The sequence below is a fragment of the Mastacembelus armatus genome, chromosome 23, assembly GCF_900324485.2.
Source record: "Mastacembelus armatus chromosome 23, fMasArm1.2, whole genome shotgun sequence".
NCBI lineage: Eukaryota > Metazoa > Chordata > Actinopteri > Synbranchiformes > Mastacembelidae > Mastacembelus > Mastacembelus armatus.
Genome location: NC_046655.1, coordinates 2280727 through 2301394, shown reverse-complemented (window position 1 = coordinate 2301394; position 20668 = coordinate 2280727). Strand labels below are relative to the sequence as shown.

General features: G+C 41.1%; 1 protein-coding gene across 5 annotated transcripts in view; it reads left to right on the top strand.

Annotated features, from left to right (window-relative positions):
- The window catches only part of dennd5b (DENN/MADD domain containing 5B), a 58162-nt gene that overhangs the window by 10472 nt on the left and 27022 nt on the right, over nucleotides 1–20668 (top strand). For 3 of the 5 annotated variants that reach the window (XM_026326911.1, XM_026326910.1, XM_033325050.1), the window contains exons 2-3: nucleotides 13312–13371; nucleotides 19535–19644. In XM_026326911.1, coding sequence (XP_026182696.1) covers nucleotides 13312–13371; nucleotides 19535–19644 — 170 coding nt within the window. The remainder of the gene's footprint in view (nucleotides 1–13311; nucleotides 13372–19534; nucleotides 19645–20668) is intronic. The other 2 variants (XM_026326914.1, XM_026326913.1) reach the window with 1 other exon arrangement.

The window sequence follows — 20668 nt, the reverse complement described above, 5'->3', positions numbered from 1 at the left end:
GTTAAAGCTCCTCTAGAAGGAGTTCCCCTTTAAAACTGAAACTGCTCCTCAGTCAAGCACTGAATTTTTCATCAATGTGAAACAGATATTTGCATGAAACACACATTTATGCTCCAGTAAAGCTCTGTGGTTACTGTCAAGGCAGTGCACTATATTTATACACATACACATCTTTATATTCACACCCCCACTTTCAGTATAGTTTTGCCCCCAGAGTGTTTAACAGTGAGGTTGTTAGATCTGTATCACCATTACTAAAACACAGTTATTTTCATTATCACTCAGGGGCGATTGTAGTATCAGACTTTTAGGGTTTCTCAGGCTCCAAGGAGAATGTGGCCTCTTGCTCTTTCCCAGGGGTCTATCTGATGACTAAACCCTGCTCTCTCCCCTCGTCTCCATCACTGTCTTCCTCTCTCCTTCTTTGTGCTGTCAACTCAATAGCAAACTTGGCATCCAATCATAGAATCTATAATCTAATAAGCAGTATGAATTCATACATATCAGTTTATAACATTCTATCTGAATATTGCTATGGACAATGCAGTCAGGTAATGTCATTTTGCTCTCACTTTCTTACCTGAACCTGGTTGTTTTGTTTGGGGAAAAAAGTATATCCATCTATGGAAGAGCAGATATCCAGTTATTGAGGGGTTGCCCAATGGCTTGAGTCACTGTCCATAAATATATCAATAAGGTCATCATCTTGTGGTTAAAGTTAATGTAATGTCTCTAGAACTTTCTGTCATCTTCAATTTATACTCCGCCCTGTGAGTGTGTTACCTTATTCCTCTCATCTCTCCATTCATATTATGTCATTGTTCCTGCTTTAAGGCTGCGGAATGAGGCCCTGACTGGCCTGCTCATCCTCTGTCACTCTCCATCTTCTTCTCTTTATTTATCTCTGCTCCAAGCATTTATCATGTGCCTTCTAAGCAGTCTCCGTAAACTTCAGGCCCTCATCATCCTCTGGGTTTTCCACGAGCCCGATGGGTGTACTCATTTTAAAACATCACTAGAATTGTCTGCCGCTTGACAGTCAGTGGCCCTACTCTCAGGTGGCCCCTGTGTGGCAGGCTGTGGAGCCTGCTTAGAGTCAATGCAGTTAACTTGCATGTGGGTTCAAATAATGTAACTTTCACTAACAAGGACCCTTAAGATACAAGATGCACAGTGGTTGCTATGGAGACAAGAAAGCATTTTATCAAGACAAATTATTTAACTTTGGGGGGGATTGGGATGATGATCTCAAAGAGCGTACACTCTGTCCACACACAAACTGCTGTACATTATGAATGAGGCTGTTGTTAGTCAGATTACAAATTAGATGAAGAGAGAGTTTTTTTATTGGTGTCTGGCGCCTATTTCTGATTTGCAGCTTTTTTTCTTCCCACAATTTGGTCTGATTAGTTGTGATTGGCAGATTGGAAAGTTGAAATTGCTGAGTTTCGTTCATGTGTTATGGAGATGATGCCATGTGTAAAAGAGCAGTGTTCTTCCTGTCCAGAGCGATGAAATGCTGGTGTAACAATGCAGACTGCTGGATCCAAATGCACAGCCATAGACAGAACTGATGTTTAATTTCACAAGCGACAGCATCCAACAAGGGTGAGGTAAAGCATGGTCAAAAAGAGGCAGCTGTTCCAAAACTAATAATCAGTCGGATCAGGCAGTGGTGTCCAAAACTTTGACTGGAATACTAGGAACACAGATTAGACAAACTGGCAACTAGTGACTGGAGAGACCAGTGTTTAAATACACAGATAATAGGCTTCAGGTGGAACTAATTGCATGTGGATGATTGATGAACAGGAAACTACTTGACAGAACATAAACAAGGAACATGACTATCTGCCCCCCCTCAGGTCGGATACCAGACTTCCCAGGTTGTTCAGGGTAAGTCTCTTATTATAGATGGATCCAAAATGTTGCTTGTAGAAATGTTGCTGGTCGTGACAGGTTTAATCTGATTGGTATGGGATGTGGGATGATGCGCATGGACCTGGGCAATGATTAACAAAAACAGGATTAATTACTTCGGATATAGGGAATGGACCAACAAGACTGGGATACAGGTTGTGTAACTCGGTTTTCATGGGAAGGTCCTTGGTGGATCGCCACATGCATTGACCAAACACGTTGGGGCTTCAGGCCTGTTCCTGGCGGCTGCTGCCTTGTAGTGCTTCTGGTTGTGCATCATGACCTGGCATGCTCTGATCTAAGTGGGTTGGCATCGATTGACGAGGGCGTGAGTGGATGGAACCAGGATCTCCCTCTCAAGGGAAGGAAACAGGGGAAGTTAGAACCCATAGGCACACTGACAAGAGTGTGAAAAGGCCGATGAACATGGTGAGGTATTGTGTGCATATTCCACCCAATCTAGCTGCTTTGCCCAGGTTGATTGGTGATGTGAAGCCAGAAGGCAGAGGCCAGTCTCCAGTCTGCAGATGGTATCCTGAGGCTGAGATGTTGACTTTTTGCACCTAACAATGAACAGAACTCTTTCCAAAATTCCGACTTGGGAATCCTGGTCCGATACCACGTCCCTGGGGAAGCTTTGGTGGGCAAGCTGCAGGTGAGGGTTGTTCCTTGAGGGCATTCTGGATGTAACCTTCGATGGCACAAATGACAGCACCGATCGTGCATGAGGCTGGCAGGATAGGCTCTGGAGTTTCTGGTAAGTTGTCAGCATCATGCAGTCTTGAGAGAGAGTCTGGTTTTACATTCATAAAACCTGGGCGGTAAGACAAATGAATGTTAAACTTACTAAAGAATAGTGACCATCTGGCCTGCCTGGAGTTAAGTTGCTTAGGAGTTTGGATATACTCTAAATTCTTGTGGTCGGTGTGTATTAAAAAATGCTGGTCTGTCTCCTCCAGCCTATGTTTCCACTCTTGTAAGGTTACTTTGACTGCCAGTAATTTGCGGTTCCCTATGTCAGAGTTGTGCTCAGCCGAGGAAAGTTTGTGAGACCAAAAGGCACAGGGATGCCTTAACTAGTTGCAAATGGATGTTTAATCAATAGGAAACTACTTGGCAGAACATAAACAAGGAGCATGACTATCAAAATAAAACAGGAAGTCCATAAAATCAGAGAGACATTACGTGGATTTCGTCACAGCTGGCTTAGACTCCACAGCTGTCCATTCTCCTTCACTCTCTCTTCCTTCCTCTTGCTTCCTGTTGTTGTGACAGCTGTTTGTCTTTCAGAAGAAACAGATGAAAAAAGACAAAGAATCATGACATATGCAAATTTAAAGTAAACTATTTACTTTAGCTTTATATTTGTCTCTTTTTGCAAACATGCCATAGTTCATTTTATGTTCCTGTTATATTTTATTGTAGTACCTATTTCTACTATAAGTTCTATTCAGTGCTAGCCCTGTAGAACAATTAGCTCTAAAGCCAAATTGATTGATGCTGGGAATGTTGTGGTTTTTATTTATTTATCCAAATTTTTTGACAAATAATTTCTACAATAGGAAATATTATACATACTTCTAAAATATAATCAAATAAGCCATGTTTTAATATAACCCTGACCTAAAGGTCTTTTTCTTTGTATAGTTAGGCTAAACATTGTGTTTTAGAATTTACAATATCCACTTTGAATAGACTTACAAGAATCAACAACAGTGATTGCAAGTAAAATGTTATTTTTGGTTGCAGTCCAGCTTTAAGTTGCCTTTTTGAACGTCTAGGTGTACATAAATGAACTTTTAAAACCACTGTGAAAACAGTGAAGCCAGCAGAGACCTGAGCCATACAGACAGATACCTGCCTGCCTTAATCAGCATAGAGTGACTCAGTCCCATCGCTGTCACCACCTGGTTATAGCCATGCAGCTTCAGGGAGAACATCTGCCGTTGGCTGACACATTCATGTACACAAATGCACATATAGAAGCTCACATAGCTATTTCCTGTTTGTCTGAGAGTTATTGTTGATAATCAGATGGAAATTTTTCTGTCACTGTTGTGCTGCTGACTAAATCAGCCCTATTTTTCATCCCTACTACATCTAATGCTTATTTATTACTTTCTTTACAGTATTTATAGCATGGGATGACCACAACAAAAAATATCAAGTTATCATTTGCACAAAATTTGGACAGAAACCTGACTACTGAAGTAGTTATCTTATCTAAAGTAGCTGTGTTCTGTTTGAACCCATCACTGTCTAAAGCTTTTTCAGTCAGAGGTTAGTACAACATTTAGCAAGACTGCACGTCAAGATCCGTTTACTGGACAGCTGGACAGATTTATAACAAAACGTGTTACAAACTAGGGCCATGGAGTTTGAAGGGCATGAGCCATTTATCTGCCATTTACCAGACAGGGAGAAGATGAGCAAAGATGTCATCAAGTTGCGTGTTAGAGTCTGATCCATAATAGCTAAAACTTGTCATATATTGACATCTGTTGCATTGATGGTTTTCATTATTTAAAATGTGCTTTAACTTTATGAGTTACTGGAAGAGCAAAAGTCAATTGATTAGTCATGTACCAAATCCTGTGCTGACATTTATGTATAAATTTGAGTCATTAGATGTATTGCTAGCCTGAGGAAATTTGTATGAAATGATTCAAAGATAAGAACTATAATTGTTTGTTCAACCGTAAGGAAATACAGTAAAGAGAGAAATTTATGTGGATAATCATGCTTTGGCAGTTTAGAGGAGTTTTTTTTTTTTTACTTTTCACTGCCAGCCTGCTGGCATGGTTGTGTCATGAGTGAAGAATGCTGGACTTCTGCCACTGTTGTGGCCACAGCTTTATAGAGATAAAAGGATTTGGTGGGATATTTTTCCTTCAAATTCCTCAGTACAAGGACATGACAGAGCTTTATCACTGCATATGTAAACCCCTTCTCCATCACTGTGTCCGCTGCTGATTTCATTGTGTAATGAGTTAAGTTGTGCTCCTTTAATCAATCACTTCTCAAAGAGCTCATAACACAGATAAACAGCAGTTGCTAATCTGCTAATATACTCAGTTGACAGTGAATCATGAAGTAGGGGGACATAAGCCTTTCAATGATGGAAGGACCCAGGGAAGTAACCAGAGCATGTGTTTGAATGAAAATGGATTGGCTGCCATTAACACACTCTCTCTTCTGGTTTTCTCCTCGGTATCTTGAATAAAAGAGCAAAGCATGACAGATAAATGACATCACCACAGTAGCATCCTGGCCAATAGCACACCGAAAAAGGCCAGCTTAGATACTGGCCCATTGATACTGGACCACACATACAGTCACTGCCAATAACATAAAGAAAGGGTGAAGAGAATAGCTTGAATACACACACATATGTAGGCACACACACTCTCCCTCTGTCAAAGGAAAAGGGCCTTTGAATCACTTGAATCACTTGTATCTATAAAACTGCCTGATATTTTTGTGATACAAACTGCACATGTATATACACGCACTCACACACACACACACACACTTGCCCTATTTTGTCATTCCAGCTCATCTCCATAATGATTAAAACATTAGGAGGTTGTTGTTGAGGCAATGCATCACCCTACATCTCCATCTTCAGATGTCCTATTGCCAAGAATTGGCAGTGGAGCCCAGTGCAGTGGCTGCTGGCTCCATTTAGAAAAGAGGAGAAGGTTGAGTGTGTGTGTGTTTTGTGCACATGTGAATTGATTGGATTCTTTGTGTGTGTGTGTGTGTGGTTGTGTGTGTGTGGTTGTGGTTGTGGTTGTGTGTGTGTGTGGTTGTGCCAAGTGCCCAATTGTAGCAGGGTTAGCTGGTGAAGCACTGGGTGGTGGAATGTGTTGGTGAAGTGAAGATGGGCATTATGGGAGCAGTAGGGCAACACCTCATTTGTTGTGAGGTTCTGGACATGAAGATTTTGTTTTCTTAACTTGACAGAGCTGAATTGGGAGCAGCATGAGAGGCATTTTTGTTGGCGTGTGCTGTGTTCAAGCCCTAGCTTTAAATTATGATGGCTGAAAATGATATTTTGAGGTTGAAGGTGCTGACTGATTAGTCTAAACAGAAAGAGATCCAAATGGCAAATGCAAACGTCCAAAAAGACACAACACAACTGTAATATTGATGCAATGACACAAATTAACCACAGATATAGAAATTGGATATAATCAATGCTGGTTGACACAGAGAAATATTGTATGTATTTGTATAAAGACTGCCTGATGGAGACCAGTGTAAAATCTGCCTGGGTGGCTCATGGATGATTAATGAATCATTTTGTATAAGCAGACTTCCTTCCTTGTTACTGTTTTGACTGGTTCATGAAGTGGTTAGTTGTTTGTGCTAATATTTGTTGCTTCTACATGGCTGTTGAGGGGTATGAGTTAATGTATTCAGTAGATAATTTAGCATATGTACGGATGCTTTTGAAGTAGCAGAAGACATATAAACCCTTGGGACTGTGAATAATGACAGTCACAGCCATGCTTTCAGAGCCATGAATATGCTGTCTCAGTGCTGCAGGTGAGGCACTGACAATGTCGTCACTCATTCGGCTGGCTGTTGCTGGGTCTGCTTTTCTCTTGGCTAGATGTGCACCTTCCTAGAGGAATCATTTACACACAGACACGGCAAAAACTCCTGTCAGGCAGTCATGATCCCTGGCCATGGAGTCCACACACACATGCATACACACTCTGTTTTTCACACAAACTCCAAGCATCAGATCATCAGGGCTAGCAGGGCACCAGACTCCGCATGCATTATTTATCAGTGTCTGGGGACAGCATATGATTAGTTCCTCCATTTATCTGCATACAAGTGTATGTGTATCCATGTGCTGTTATCTGGAATTAGTCCTTCCAGCACACGCTTGGGATGGCAGTGAACTTTGTGTTCTATCTAATTATGACATTCACTCTCCTCATTGTATTTGTGTGCGTGTGTGTGTTTGGACATCCTCTTGAGGCCTGTTGTATGTAATTAGAGGCGGTTTGTGGCTTTGATGATGTGTGTGTCACTTAATACCACCTCTACAGAACTTGTTGACTTATTGAAATTTTCATTTAAAAAATTGTAGGCAGATTTATTCCAAGTGGCAACAAAAGGATATCTCAGCAGGAACTGGCACATTCTGGTTAGCATGGGAATAGTGTTCTCAGTGTGAGCTGGGAAGGTGAGGTGATCCACCAGGGGATGATCGACAACGCTGGCTGTCGGGGTGGTGATCCCCAGTATGGCGTTACTCTTTAGGGAAGGAGCCGGGCTGGCGGTGGCTGAGGAGGCTGGTGGCAGTGACGTGGCAGTCACTGGGGAAAAAGGGGCCAGAGCCTGATGTCCTCATGAAATGTAGGTGGCCGAGGTGCCGTGCTGGGAAGCTGGGCAGCAGCGTGTCCCAGTGGTTCAGGTTCCGGGCGTACACAATAAAGGTCCCCGGCAGAAAGTCCCAACGGGAGTCACGACAAACCAACTTAATTCACATCGACAATAAACGCAGACAACTTTTGCCTTGTCGACAGCACCGTCAGACATCGTTTTATAAATGAATTTACCGTTCAGAATACCTTTTTCTTTCTCCATTTCTGTTTGCTGCTGCTCTCTTAACTGTCTATGGCAATGCATATGCATTTTCGATTTCTCCTACTACGGGCTAGGTCACGGGTCAAACAGGAAATGTGTGCTGCGTTAATCGCGCGTTAATAAAATTAGTGCCGGGAAAATGAGTTTGCGTTAATGCGTTATTAGCAGTAAGGAACAAGGGAAGCACAGCTCTTTAGCCTTTAGCCTCATCAGCTTGTGATGATGGTAACTGAAAAAAACACTCAACCATTTAGAACATGAAACAAGCTATTTTTGTATTGTATGATGTGTGTGCTTTTGTCGTGACGTTATGTATTAATGGGGATAATTTTAAAATGTTTAGTTTGAGATTAATCAGTTTTATCTAGGTTGATTGCACTTATAAAGGATTTACAAAAAGTAGCATAAATTCATCATATTGTCGAATTGATGTTTATTGTGAGCAGAGCGTGGTTTAGTACAATATGCTGAGCTCACCACCCTTTAGCTCCAGTGTCAAACTCAGTCATTAATTACATGCTTACCATATAGCTGATTTTTTTTTTTTTTTTTTTTTTTTTTTTTAAATGTTTGGTAATTTGCTGAGACAGGTGTCACTGTAGTTTTTAATAGGATGAAATGCAGGATGTTGGGGACTTTTCAAGGGTGGACTAATACATATTTGGTGCTCTGATGAACATATATAAGACTTTGAACACACCTTTGTTATAAGGTGACAGTCATGGGATTTGATATACTTGTTAAAGTAAGTTTAAATTCTGGATGCATAGTCGAATGGATTATCAGCACTCAGCTGTAGTAATAACAGAGCAAAATCTTTTTCCTTTAGATGTTAGTTATTTTAGGCAGCATCAATCAATGATGAATCAATAATCTTATCTATGGTGTGGTAGGGTACTTGGAGCTACAGAACATTATGCAGACTTGTATCTTATCAGCTTAATACTGCCACTCACTGGTCTCATTCCATTTCTGGTCATTCCAAAATGATTATGTGCAGTCTTTGCGTTGCAGGAATCAGTGTGTGTGAGTGTGCTTGTGCAAGAGCTCATTTGAAGCAGGAAGATTAGTGACATTTCCCACAATGTCCAACATCTGTACTTTTGTGATTTTTACAGTGTGTGCATAGTTCTCTTTGTAAAGTTCTATAAATAAATGAAAAATGTGCTGATAAGATAGAGCATAGCCTGCGGGACAGACACAGGTGCAGTGATGTAATAAACAGATAATTCCTGTCACAAAGGAGCTAATCGGTTCCTTCATTTCTGACTTGTCCAGCGTTAGAAATGGGTGATGCCTCCTTTCAGAATAACTGGTAAGACTGTCAGTCAATCACTGCTTCAGGTCCTTGGGTGTAAGCACCTAAGATAAATCAATAAATCTCTGGTGTAGAATAATTCAAACAAATCTATTCATGCCAACAACTGTTTCATTGACTTAGCTAAAGCTCTGGATATTTGGGTAAATAGATCTAACAGGGCAGTTTGAGATAGTGGGCCAAAGTATTACCTGAGCATGTAAACAGAGTATTCACTGAGCAGGTTAAAAATGATAGAGGAGAAACTGTGACAGAATGGAAAAGTGATGAGGAAGGGCAAATTGCAGAGACGGCAGCCTTAATAAATGTTCCACAGTTACATAATATTTAGTAGGAGGTGTGTGTATGTCTTATATAGATCAGCAGTTTGAGAACAGCCATGTGTTGTTTGTTTGTGTGTAAAAGAGAGTGACATGGACCTGCACTTCTTAGTCTTTTTCAGGGACTTACCAGTTACATAAAAATATGTGTCACCAAAATGACCTTGAAATCCAAGCCTTTGCTATGGTTGTGTTTGTATGTGTGGCAATGAGTTAAGATTGGGCAGAAAACAGTGTGCATGTTGGATGTGCACACAGTGCACTATCATGTTTCTGCAAGTGCGAACATTATTGCATCATAATACATTTATTTTTTTTATAACAGAGAAGATTTTACCTGGCGGTTACATGCCTGTACTTATTTGTGCGAAGAATTAGCCGGAATTAGGGATTTGTTTTTCCCGTGTTCTGTGTTTAATACTGTTCTCAAACCTATATCCAGACAGGTCCATCAAATTCAAATTCAAATTTTTATTTGTCACATACACAGTCATACACAGTATGATATGTAGTGAAATGCTTGCACAACTGCCCATGACCTCAGTTGACGTACACATAAAGAAATAAGAGCACAAGAATAAGCATAAGAAAGAAAAAAATAATAATAAAAAAATAACAATAACAAATGTGCCAAATATATAACATAAAATAAACAATGAATTTGCAAGTGCAATTATAAGTTTGCAAATATACAATAAGATAAGATAAAAATAAAAATATACAGATTTGCAATGTGGATAAAAAACAATTTACAGTATGTACAGTATTGGAAAGAATGGGAATGAATGGGTGCAATGTCCAGTGCTCCCCTGTTGTAGTGTGCAAATGTACGAGTCCAGTGTTATGTGCTTGAGTGTGCAAAAGTGCAATGTGCAATGTCCAGTCTCATGTGCAAATGTTCAGTTGTTGTGGTGTGTGAGTGGGGAGAGTGTTGTACGAGAGAGAAGGTAGGTGTAAGTGGTGTTCTCGTTCAGAGACCGAATAGCCTGCGGGAAGAAGCTTCTCCTCAGTCTCTCTGTGTTGGTCTTCAGACAGCGAAAGTGCTTCTCTGACCGCAATAGAGAGAACAGTCCATTGTTGGGATGGCTGAGGTCTTTCACGATCTTCTTGGCCTTGGTCCAGCACCGCTTGGTGTAGATTGAGTGCAGGTCAGGGAGCTCTGTGCGGATGATGCGCTCAGCTGATCGCACCACCCTCTGTAGAGCTCGTCTGTCCTGCATGGTGCTGTTCCCGAACCAGGTCGTGATGTTTCCCGTCAGGATGCTCTCTATGGTGCAAGAGTAAAAGTTCCTGAGCACCTTGGAGGGCAATCTAAAGTCTCTCAGGCGCCTGAGGTGGTAGAGATGCTGCCGGGCTTTCTTCACCACGGTGTTGGTGTGACAGGCCCAAGACAGGTCCTGCGTGATGTTGACACCGAGGTACTTGAAACTGTCCACTCTCTCTACTGGGCTCTCGTTGATGAGTGGAGTCCGGTAGTTTCTCTCCTGCTTTGTACTAAATCCACTATCAGCTCCTTTGTCTTGCTGACATTGAGGAGGAGGCTGTTCCTCTGGCACCAGTTTACACCATCTACTGTAACAGTTTTCCTAGTGTAAATTCTCCTCCTTTTCCTTGGGAGTTGAGCTGTGTATGGATTCTAATCTTTGGTGTGTGGATCACATCACAGGGATTAGTCTGGTCTGTGTGCTTACGTAGCCTGTCCATCAGCAGGTCAGTTACTGCAGCTTGTTTGTGTTCTAGACATATGCGGTAAACAACATGAACCTGTTTACTGTCAACTAAATATGTATTGTCTTAAAGGAAAGTGCCCCTCATTTTTTGTACCAAAATCAGTAGTCCCAGACAGTCACCATCTTGAGTGGCTTTGTCAAGTCACAGAAAATAATCTGAAATTACACATCATAATGATGTCATAATTAATGGCGTAATTCCAATTTGCTATTAGAAATGAATAGTAGAAAGTCTGTGTTACAAATGCCCACTGACCCATCATACAATATATTCATACATTCATATTCACATTATACATCTGTCCTGCCATCTCTGTAGTCTCTGTTTGGCTAAAAACCATCTGGAGCTCCACTGAGATCTAAATTATGGCATCATAAGTCTACTGTAAATGTTTGTTGCTCTGCAAATGCTGTTGCTTGGTTTGAATCCAAACTGCTGGCTGCTCACTAACACTAAACCAAAGCTACCACTTCACTGATAAGGCTATCATCAAGACAGACACTGACAAGCATCTAAACATTCTCACTGAGTTTTGCATTTCTAAAATTGCACCTTGAGCTCACCGAAAGACCACAAATCGGTCTCATGAGGACACAGAAAGGCATGTCACACTTTGCAGATGATGACCCACTGATTGTATTTAAACATAATGCACGTCTGTATTTTGTGACATTTATTATTAGGTCTTTTGACCTGCATTTTTCCACTTATTTGTGGTTCAGTGAAAAGTAAAAGGTGCTGTTTCAGAAACCTAATACTATATTTGAACCCCATGTGTGTTGTGTCTTAAATTTCCTGCCATGCTCTGTTGTAATTTTGATAATAATCAGATGCATTTCAATAAATGAGAATATCATCAAAAAAGTTGATTTATTTCAGTAACTCAATTCAAAAAGTGAAACTCATATAGATTCATTATGCACAGACTCATATATTTCGTGTTTATTTATTTTAATTTTGATTATTATAACTCACAGCTAATGAAAACTCAAAATTTTGTATCTCAGAAAATTAGAATATTGTGAAAAAGTTCAAAATTGGAGACTCATAGTGTCACACTCTACTCAGATAATTAACTTAAAACACCTACAAAGGTTTCCTGAGCCTTTAAATGGTCCCAGTGTGGTTCAGTAGGCCATACTATCATGGGGAAGACTGTTGACACAAAAGGTCATTGCTCAAGAAGTTGGCTGTTCAGAGTGCTGTATCCAAGCACATTCATGGAAAATTGAATGGGAGAAAAAAATGTGGTAGAAAAAGGTGTGCAATCAACAGGGATGATGATGATGATGAAATTTGTTTATTTGAGCAGTTCAGCATAATCAGTACTGGATTTTATATATTGCAATATCTCAGTGCTCAAATGGGATAGCCGCAGCCTTGAGAGGGATTGTGAAACGAAGCCCATTCAACAGTTTGGGGAAGATTCACAAGGAGTGTACTGCAGCTGGAGTCAGTGCTTTAAGAGCCACCATCCACAGACGTATCCAGGTCATGGGCTACAACTGTCACATTCCTTGTGTCAAGCCACTCTTGAACCAGAGACAGCGTCTTACCTGGGCTAAGGACAAAAAGGACTGGACTGTTGCTCAGTGTTCTCCTAATCTGGTCTATTCAGATGAAAGTAAATTTTTCGTTTCATTTGGAAATCAAGATCCCAGAGTCTGGAGGAAGAGAGGAGTGGCACAAAATCCAAGTTGCTTGAAGTCCAGTGTAAAGTTTCCACAGTCAGTGGTGGTTTGGTGAGACATGTTATCTGCTGCTGTTGGTCCACTGTGTTTTATCAGGTCCAAGGTCAGTGCAGCTCTCTACCAGGAAGTTTTAGAGCACTTCATGCTTCGTTCTGCTGACCAGCTTTATGGAGATGCTGATTTCATTTTCCAACAGAACATGGCAACTGCCCACACTGCCAGAAGTACCAATACCTGGTTTAAGGATCATCACAGGGTATCCCTGTGCTTGATTGGCCAGTAAACTCACCCTGACCTAAACCCTATAGAGAATCTATGGGGTATTGTGAAGAGGAACATGCGAGACACCAGATCCAATGCAGAAGAGCTGAAGGCTGCTATCAGAGTAACCTGGGCTTCCATAATACCTCAGCAGTGCCACAGACTGATCGCCTCCATGCCACGCCGCCTTGGTGCAGTAATTCATGCAAAAGGAGCCTCGACCAAGTACTGAGTGCTGTACATGTTCATACTTTTCAGTAGTTAAACATTTCTGTATTGAGTTACTGAAATACATCAACTTTTTGATAATATTCTAATTTTTTGAGATGCACCTGTATGTGTCATGTTCATGCTTTACTCATTCTCATTCTCTAATTTGCTTTTCTGTGCATATTTGTTTTGACATTGTGCTGTTTTTCTTTGTTTTTTGTTCCATGTTTTTCTGTATGTGGCTCATCCATAGCTTTGTACCAGTGGCTAGAAGCCGACCGCCAAGGCAGGGATCCAGGCACCGCAGCCACAGGTAAACTGTTCATAACAAAGCACTACACTGTTCTCATGCCTGCATTTCTTCGCCATTCTCCACATACACCTTGGAAAAAGATTCACTGTTATTTAAATGTTTTAACCTGTTTGTGTCCCACGTAACTATTTTTGTGTGTGACCATTCTCATTTGGCACCTCTAACTTCTGTGGCCTGCGTTACAAGTCATGCTGTTTTGCAATATGCAACTGAACAGTCGTGGGGGCAGTCGTGGCCTAATGGATAGGACTTGTAACCCGAAAGTTGCGGGTTCGAGTCTCAGGACCAGCAGGAATCGTCGGTGGGGTGAGCTCCTCACATACCAGTATGTCATTAGATTAGGAGCAGCACAGTCGATTAGTAGTTAGCACTTCCTCACAGCAGGAAGGGCCTGGGTTCGCAACCCGTCAGTTTGCAGGTTTGTGCTTGCGTGGGTTTACTCCGAGTACTCCGGTTTCCTCCCACAGTCCAAAAACATGTATGTCAGGTTGATTGGTGATTCTAAATTGCCCATAGGAGTGAGTGTGAGTGTGTGAGGTTGTTTGTCTCTATGTGATGGACTGGTGACCTGTCCAGGTTGTACCCCTGCCTTTCACCAAAGAGAGCTGGGATAGGCTCCAGCAGATCCCCGTGACCCTAATTAGGAATAACTGGGTATAAATAAATAGATAGATACTTTATTCAGATTAGTTCAGATTGTCCTGCAGCTCTTACATTAACTTTAACATAGAAATACTATAAAATATAAAATATCTGTAGTCTCTGTTTGGCTAAAAACCATCTGGAGCTCCACTGAGATCTAAATTATGGCATCATAAGTCTACTGTAAATGTTTGTTGCTCTGCAAATGCTGTTGCTTGGTTTGAATCCAAACTGCTGGCTGCTCACTAACACTAAACCAAAGCTACCACTTCACTGATAAGGCTATCATCAAGACAGACACTGACAAGCATCTAAACATTCTCACTGAGTTTTGCATTTCTAAAATTGCACCTTGAGCTCACCGAAAGACCACAAATCGGTCTCATGAGGACACAGAAAGGCATGTCACACTTTGCAGATGATGACCCACTGATTGTATTTAAACATAATGCACGTCTGTATTTTGTGACATTTATTATTAGGTCTTTTGACCTGCATTTTTCCACTTATTTGTGGTTCAGTGAAAAGTAAAAGGTGCTGTTTCAGAAACCTAATACTATATTTGAACTCCATGTGTGTTGTGTCGCAGCCTTGAGAGGATTGTGAAACAAAGCCCATATGTGGGCTGAAGATAGACCATGTTGTGATCAGATCTACCCAGTGGTGGAAGAAGTACAGCCCTCTAGGCTTCTTTGATTTTAGCATAGAACAGATCTAATGTCCTTTCTCCACATGTTGGACAGTCCACATGTTGTACAAAAACAGTCAGGCAGAGACGTGCTTACAATGTAATTGCAATGAATTTATTTGGGTGCTGGGTCTGTATCCTAACAACGGCATCATGGATGACGTACGCGCCGTTGCAGGCGCCACCTTCGGTGGAATGTAAACAATAATGGCAACTATGTATGTAAACTCCCTTGGCACATAGTATTGGCGGAAACCAACTGAGACCAGTTCAATATCCGGACAGCAGACCCTCTCTTTCACAGTCACATGTCGGGGGTTAACCCATTTCTGATTGAAAAGTAGGATAAGTCCCCCACCTTTCATCCTTTCACTCGTCCCTAGGTCTCTGTCTGCTTGTACAGCTGTGGAGCCAGGTATATCCACACGAGTCCGGTATGTTGTTGTTCAACCAGGACTCAGAAAGACATATCAAACTGCACTCCTTGTACAGCTGCTGGTTCCTCACAAGCGCCTCCAGCTCGTCACACTTGTTATGCAGTGAGTTAACATTCCCCATGAGCACAGGGGGCATAAAGGCTTGTATCTCCACCTTCTGTTGTGTCTCTTAGCCTTTAGCTTAGCCCCGGCTCTACATCCACAAAACTGTCTCCTCAGTATAGTCGGGAACAGGTGAGTTACTCCGTGTCCAATCTTTGACAGGACCAACAGTTACTATCTAATGTACACTACTCTACTTAAGCCAGTACACATTGTAAGGAAAAAAACATATGAAAAAACTTTAAAAAAAAACTCATTAATTCAATAACGCCTCTTGGTTTACAGTATGAAACATATACAATAAAAGTATCTATTTGCGTTACCATCCAGACATTTCTTTAGAGAAACTTAATTGAAAAAAAACAAACAATTATTCTCCCCACAGAAAAATTACTTATGTAAGATTGACATCGCTTCTACTGTCTAAGGATCCCTTTGTGTTACTGCTTGCACCACCTCAACCCAGGGGAACCCTTGCTGTGGGAACGGTGGGCTGGCAGATATCCTGGGTGGGCAATTATTTATTTATTTATTTAACACACATCACAATGCTTCCAATTGCTATAACCACACAAGGTAAAAATGACATCTCTCTTGTTAGCAACATTGAAGTTACAGAAGAAATGCTGATGGATGCAAACAGTACCACCCAGCATTAAATGACCGCAATATGGACCCAAATGTATGTTTGGTGTAGCTATTTAATACTGGCTGGGACGGTGCGTTTAAATTTAGGTCCAGTATTTCGCTGCCACCGACGGCGTGAATTTGGGTGGCTGAGGTGGGGGGAGACGGATTTATTTCTGAAGGGGGAGGTGGGGAAGATGAAGTTTGTGAAACAACAGTAGCAGCATCGGGGCTGCCAGAGCCTCTAAAAGGCCTCCTTTATAGGCACCAAAAATCTATGCATTGCACACAAATACTCCTGCTTGTTATCGCTTGTGTTCTTGTCTGTCAGAAACTGAATCTGCTTCTCCACACTTGCGACTCGTCTTCAGTGTGGAGAGTATACCAGCTTTCAGCCAATAAAAACTGCATTTTCTGATGTTATTTTTTGATTGGTTAGGGCAGTCTGCAGCCATCCCTCAAACGCCTTAGATCACCTTTGACAAATCACAAATCGTAAAAACTAATAGATGAATTCTGTCTTTGCGCATGTCTGTCTGTCAATTCTAATCACTGTGTTAGCCAAATCCTCACACAAAACATTTATTGATTTAGTGATAGGGCCCACCAAGGAAAGATCAGTGATTAAATATTCAGTGCAATCAGTCTGCCTCTTGTTTATCCTGCACCCATTTTCAGTAACCTTCTGACCTCCTCCTAATCATAAAATTGTCCAAACTCCCTTTTAACTACTGTATCTGTCAGTTATACCTCGGACAGCTTGAGATCTGGTCACTGAAAGCAAATGAAATGGTGTGTGGATTAATGATGAGAATTATTAACCCACAGTGTCACTACGAAACTGCACTGTTAGCATGCTAGCTAATAAACCAATGTAATGACTATGTTAATGTTTTGACCTGATGATGATGTTAGATAGAAAATGAAGGGATCCTCACTGTGAAGAAGACTGACCTTGTGGACTGTGTGTTCATGAAATTCATGCAAAGGCTGTTAAGATATTCAACGATTCTTGATTTTATTTTAACATTTTCTCCACACTGTGAACAGTTTTGTGCTGACCATATAAAATTGCTTCACAATATATTATGCCTTTCCTGACACATTTATTGTTTGAAAGCACTGACTGTCCATGTTCCTTTGCTTCCTCATAAATCAAAAAGAGCAGGTAAGAGATAATGCAACATACATCCAGGCATCGATAATGAATAGCAGATACACTTCATCACAAGACTGAGCTTTTTCTTTTGTAAATTGACAGTGTCCCACAGGATCATCGCGCTCTAGGAGCAAAAGCACAAATGTTCTGGGAAATGTCTTCCACATACAGAAATGCTGAATATGATAAACTATATTCATGAGACAGGAGAAATTCTTTTATGAGCTCAAACATTGTAGAATTTTGTATGAGCGTTTCCATCCATTTTACAGATAGAGGATTTTGCTGACACTGTAATCTTGACCAATTTTAACATGTATCAGGCAACAATATAACCTACTCAGTCACCAATAGCAATGGTGTGAATGTAGCTATGTGCAGGGGTGCACACACAGGGAGAGATGGAGAACATGGGACTTCATTACTTCAGTCAAAGTATAGATCCTTCTGGTCAAATATTACTCCAATACAAGTAAAAGTTGCTCAATCAAAATATTACTTGAGTTAAAGTACTGTATGTGTACAGTATGTACTTTAAAAAAATGGTGCAGTCAAGAATCTCACTGTAGTTATTATTTGCAGTTTTTGTAGTACTTCACTGGATTGATTACATATAGTTTAGAGTAACTAGAGATGTATTTGTACAGAATCAGTAAATATGAAACTTTTAGTGTAAATCAATTAATGGATCAAACAGGGCCTAAAAGTCTAAAACAGGTGTAAACTAGAACTAAACCAGGTCTAATCCAAGTCTGAACTGAGATGAAACCATGTTAAAATCAGGATTATTTAAACAAAGACTGAAGGTAGCAATGGTAAATGAGTACTGAACAAGGTCTAATCCATCCATCCAATTTTCTTCCGCTTATCCGGGGCCACAGGTCATGGAGGCAGTAGCTCATTCAGTAAGCAGGGACATCCTTCTCCCTTGTCACTTCCTCCATCTCTTCCAGGGGGACACTGAGGCGTTCCCAGGCCAGAGATATATAGTCCCTCCAGCATGTCCCGGGGCCTCTTCCGATTAGGGTATTCCCGGAACACCTCCACAGGGAGGCATCCAGGAGACATGCCTGATCCACCTCAGCTGACTCCTCTTGATGTGGAGGAGCAGCAGCTTTACTCCGAGCTCCTCCCGGGTGCCCAAGCTCCTCACCCTATCTCTAAGGGAGCACCCAGCCACTCTGCGAAGAAATCTCATTTCAGCCAGTTTTATTGGAGATGTTGTCCTTTTGGTCATGACCCAAAGCTTGTAAGTGAGGGTTGGAACGTAGATTGACCAGTAAATCGACAACAGACCAGTACATTGATCACATTGCTGCTTCTGACAAATCTGTCTGTCAATCTCACATTCTATCCTTCCCTCACTCTTGAACAAGATCCCAAGATACTTAAACTCCTCCGCTTGAGGATCTCTCGTCTGACCCCTCAGGGAGAGAACTAGGTCTAAAGTCAATTCTAAAAGTAGCAGTGAAAATTAGTAAATGATTAAATAGCAAGCTACCACCAGGATGTGCCGCTATACAAAATACTGTGGAGTATAGTGAATACTGTATGAATGAATACTGTATAGTGAATTAAAAAAAAAAAGCACCAGTGTTATTTTACATCACTTTTCAGAAGAAACCACTAGCATTTAAAAACAGAGGTGGCACAGTTTCAATGAAATCAAACATAACCTTTTTATTTGCTGCAGGAAGTCTAAGCAAAGTTAGTACTTAACATGTTTTGTTAATATTGAATATTCGTCTGTTTACATTACAAAAACTAGAAATGTAGTGGAGTAAAGAGTACTATATTTATCTTTCAAATGTAGTGAAGTAAAAGTAATGTTTCCCCAAAAAATACTACTCCAGTACAAGTACAAATTCTGAAAAACTGTATGTAAGTTCTGTACTAAAGTAAATTTACTTTGTTACTGTCTACCCCTGTGTAGGAATCACTTGTACTTCTAGTGAATGAGAAAGCAGGCACTATATGCAGCTGTTGTCGGCTGATCAGCTGTTGCACAGTTGTGACTACCAACATGTCTTTCCTGCATTAGCTACAGTTTGGCTCTACTATGCTGCTGTGGCAACTGTCCCACACACACACATGAAATCACATTAGAAGAAGACAGTTTCAGCATTAGTGAGCTAGACAGTCGCCTAGGGTGCCACCTGATGAAGAAGTACCTAAGAGGACAAAGAAACATTTCTAATTGGTTTCATATGCACAATGAGAATTCTGAGTCTTATTAGTGTGATGTGATTGAGGGTTGATATGGGGGATGGGGGAAACATAGAGCAGCCCAGCTGCTGACAGAGGAATTTCATGCATGCAGTCAGAGTGGCCATCAGTGAAAAGCTCCATCCAGAGAGTCATTTATTGAACATGAGCACAGAGGTTTTCTTTTGCTTCCCTCATCTTTTATACCAGAAACAGCCAACAGTACCACAAAAATAATACACTTAACAGATGTATTAAAGTTTCATACCAGTCACCTGTTTTTCTGTCTTCTTATCTACCTAGGGGAAAACTTTGAGCAGAGTCCCCTGAAAAGAACATTCAAGTCCAAGGTTCTGGCACACTACCCTGAGAATGTGATCGGGAACCCCTTTGACCAGGATGCTGTTAACATGGTAGGTGGAAATAACATGATAGAAGCAAGCCCACTCTTTGATATGAAATCGGGATTTTAAGTATATTTTTCTGCTGTTCTCCTATAATAAAGTAAAGCTTATTAAAACATACAAAAACAACAGTCAAATTTAATGTATAGTTAAACAGGAAAGTTGCGACTTCCTGGTGGTGTAGAGTTTAAGGGAGCTCGAGGCTGGATGGAGAGTCCTCAGGCAGTCCAGGCGTATAGCAGCATAACTAAGGGATGATTCAGTGTTGCCTGAAGCCAGCCCTAACTATACACTTTGTCAAAAAGGAAGGTTTTAAGTCTAGCCAAGTACAGAGAGTGTCTGCCTCCTGAACCCAGACTGGGAGCTGGTTCCACAGGAGAGGAGCTTGATAGCTAAAGGCTCTGCCTCCCATTCTGCTTTTGGAAACTCTGGGAACCACAAGTAGACCTGCACTCTGAGAGTGAAGTGCTCTATTGGGATAATATGGTACTATGAGGTCTTTGAGGTATGAAGGAGCTTGATCATGAAGGGATTTGTATGTGAGAAGAAGGATTTTAAATTATTTTCTGGATTTTACAGGGAGCCAATGAAGAGAAGCCAATATAGGAGAAATATGATCTCTCTTGCTAGTTCCTGTCAGGACTCTGGCTGCAGCATTCTGGATTAACTGGAGGCTTTTTATGGAGATACTGGGACATCCAGATAGTAATGAGTTACAGTAATCTAGCCAGTAACAAATGCATGGACTAGTTTTTCTGTCATTTTGAGACAGGATGTTCCTAAAAGCCTACGGCATCTGGTATTCCCAGGTAGTCTCTTATCCAAGTACTAACTAGACTGATTGTCTGACATCAGATGGAATTTGGTGCTTGCAGGATGGTATGGCTGCAGGGCATCCTGAAGAGAAGAACCATGAAAAGGCATCAAATTATCTTTTCAAAAATGTGGTTGTTTAATGAGGTTGTGTTCAACATGTTCTGCAGTGTGTGTGTGTGTGCGCGTGTGTGTGTGCGTGTGTGTGTGTGTGTGTGTG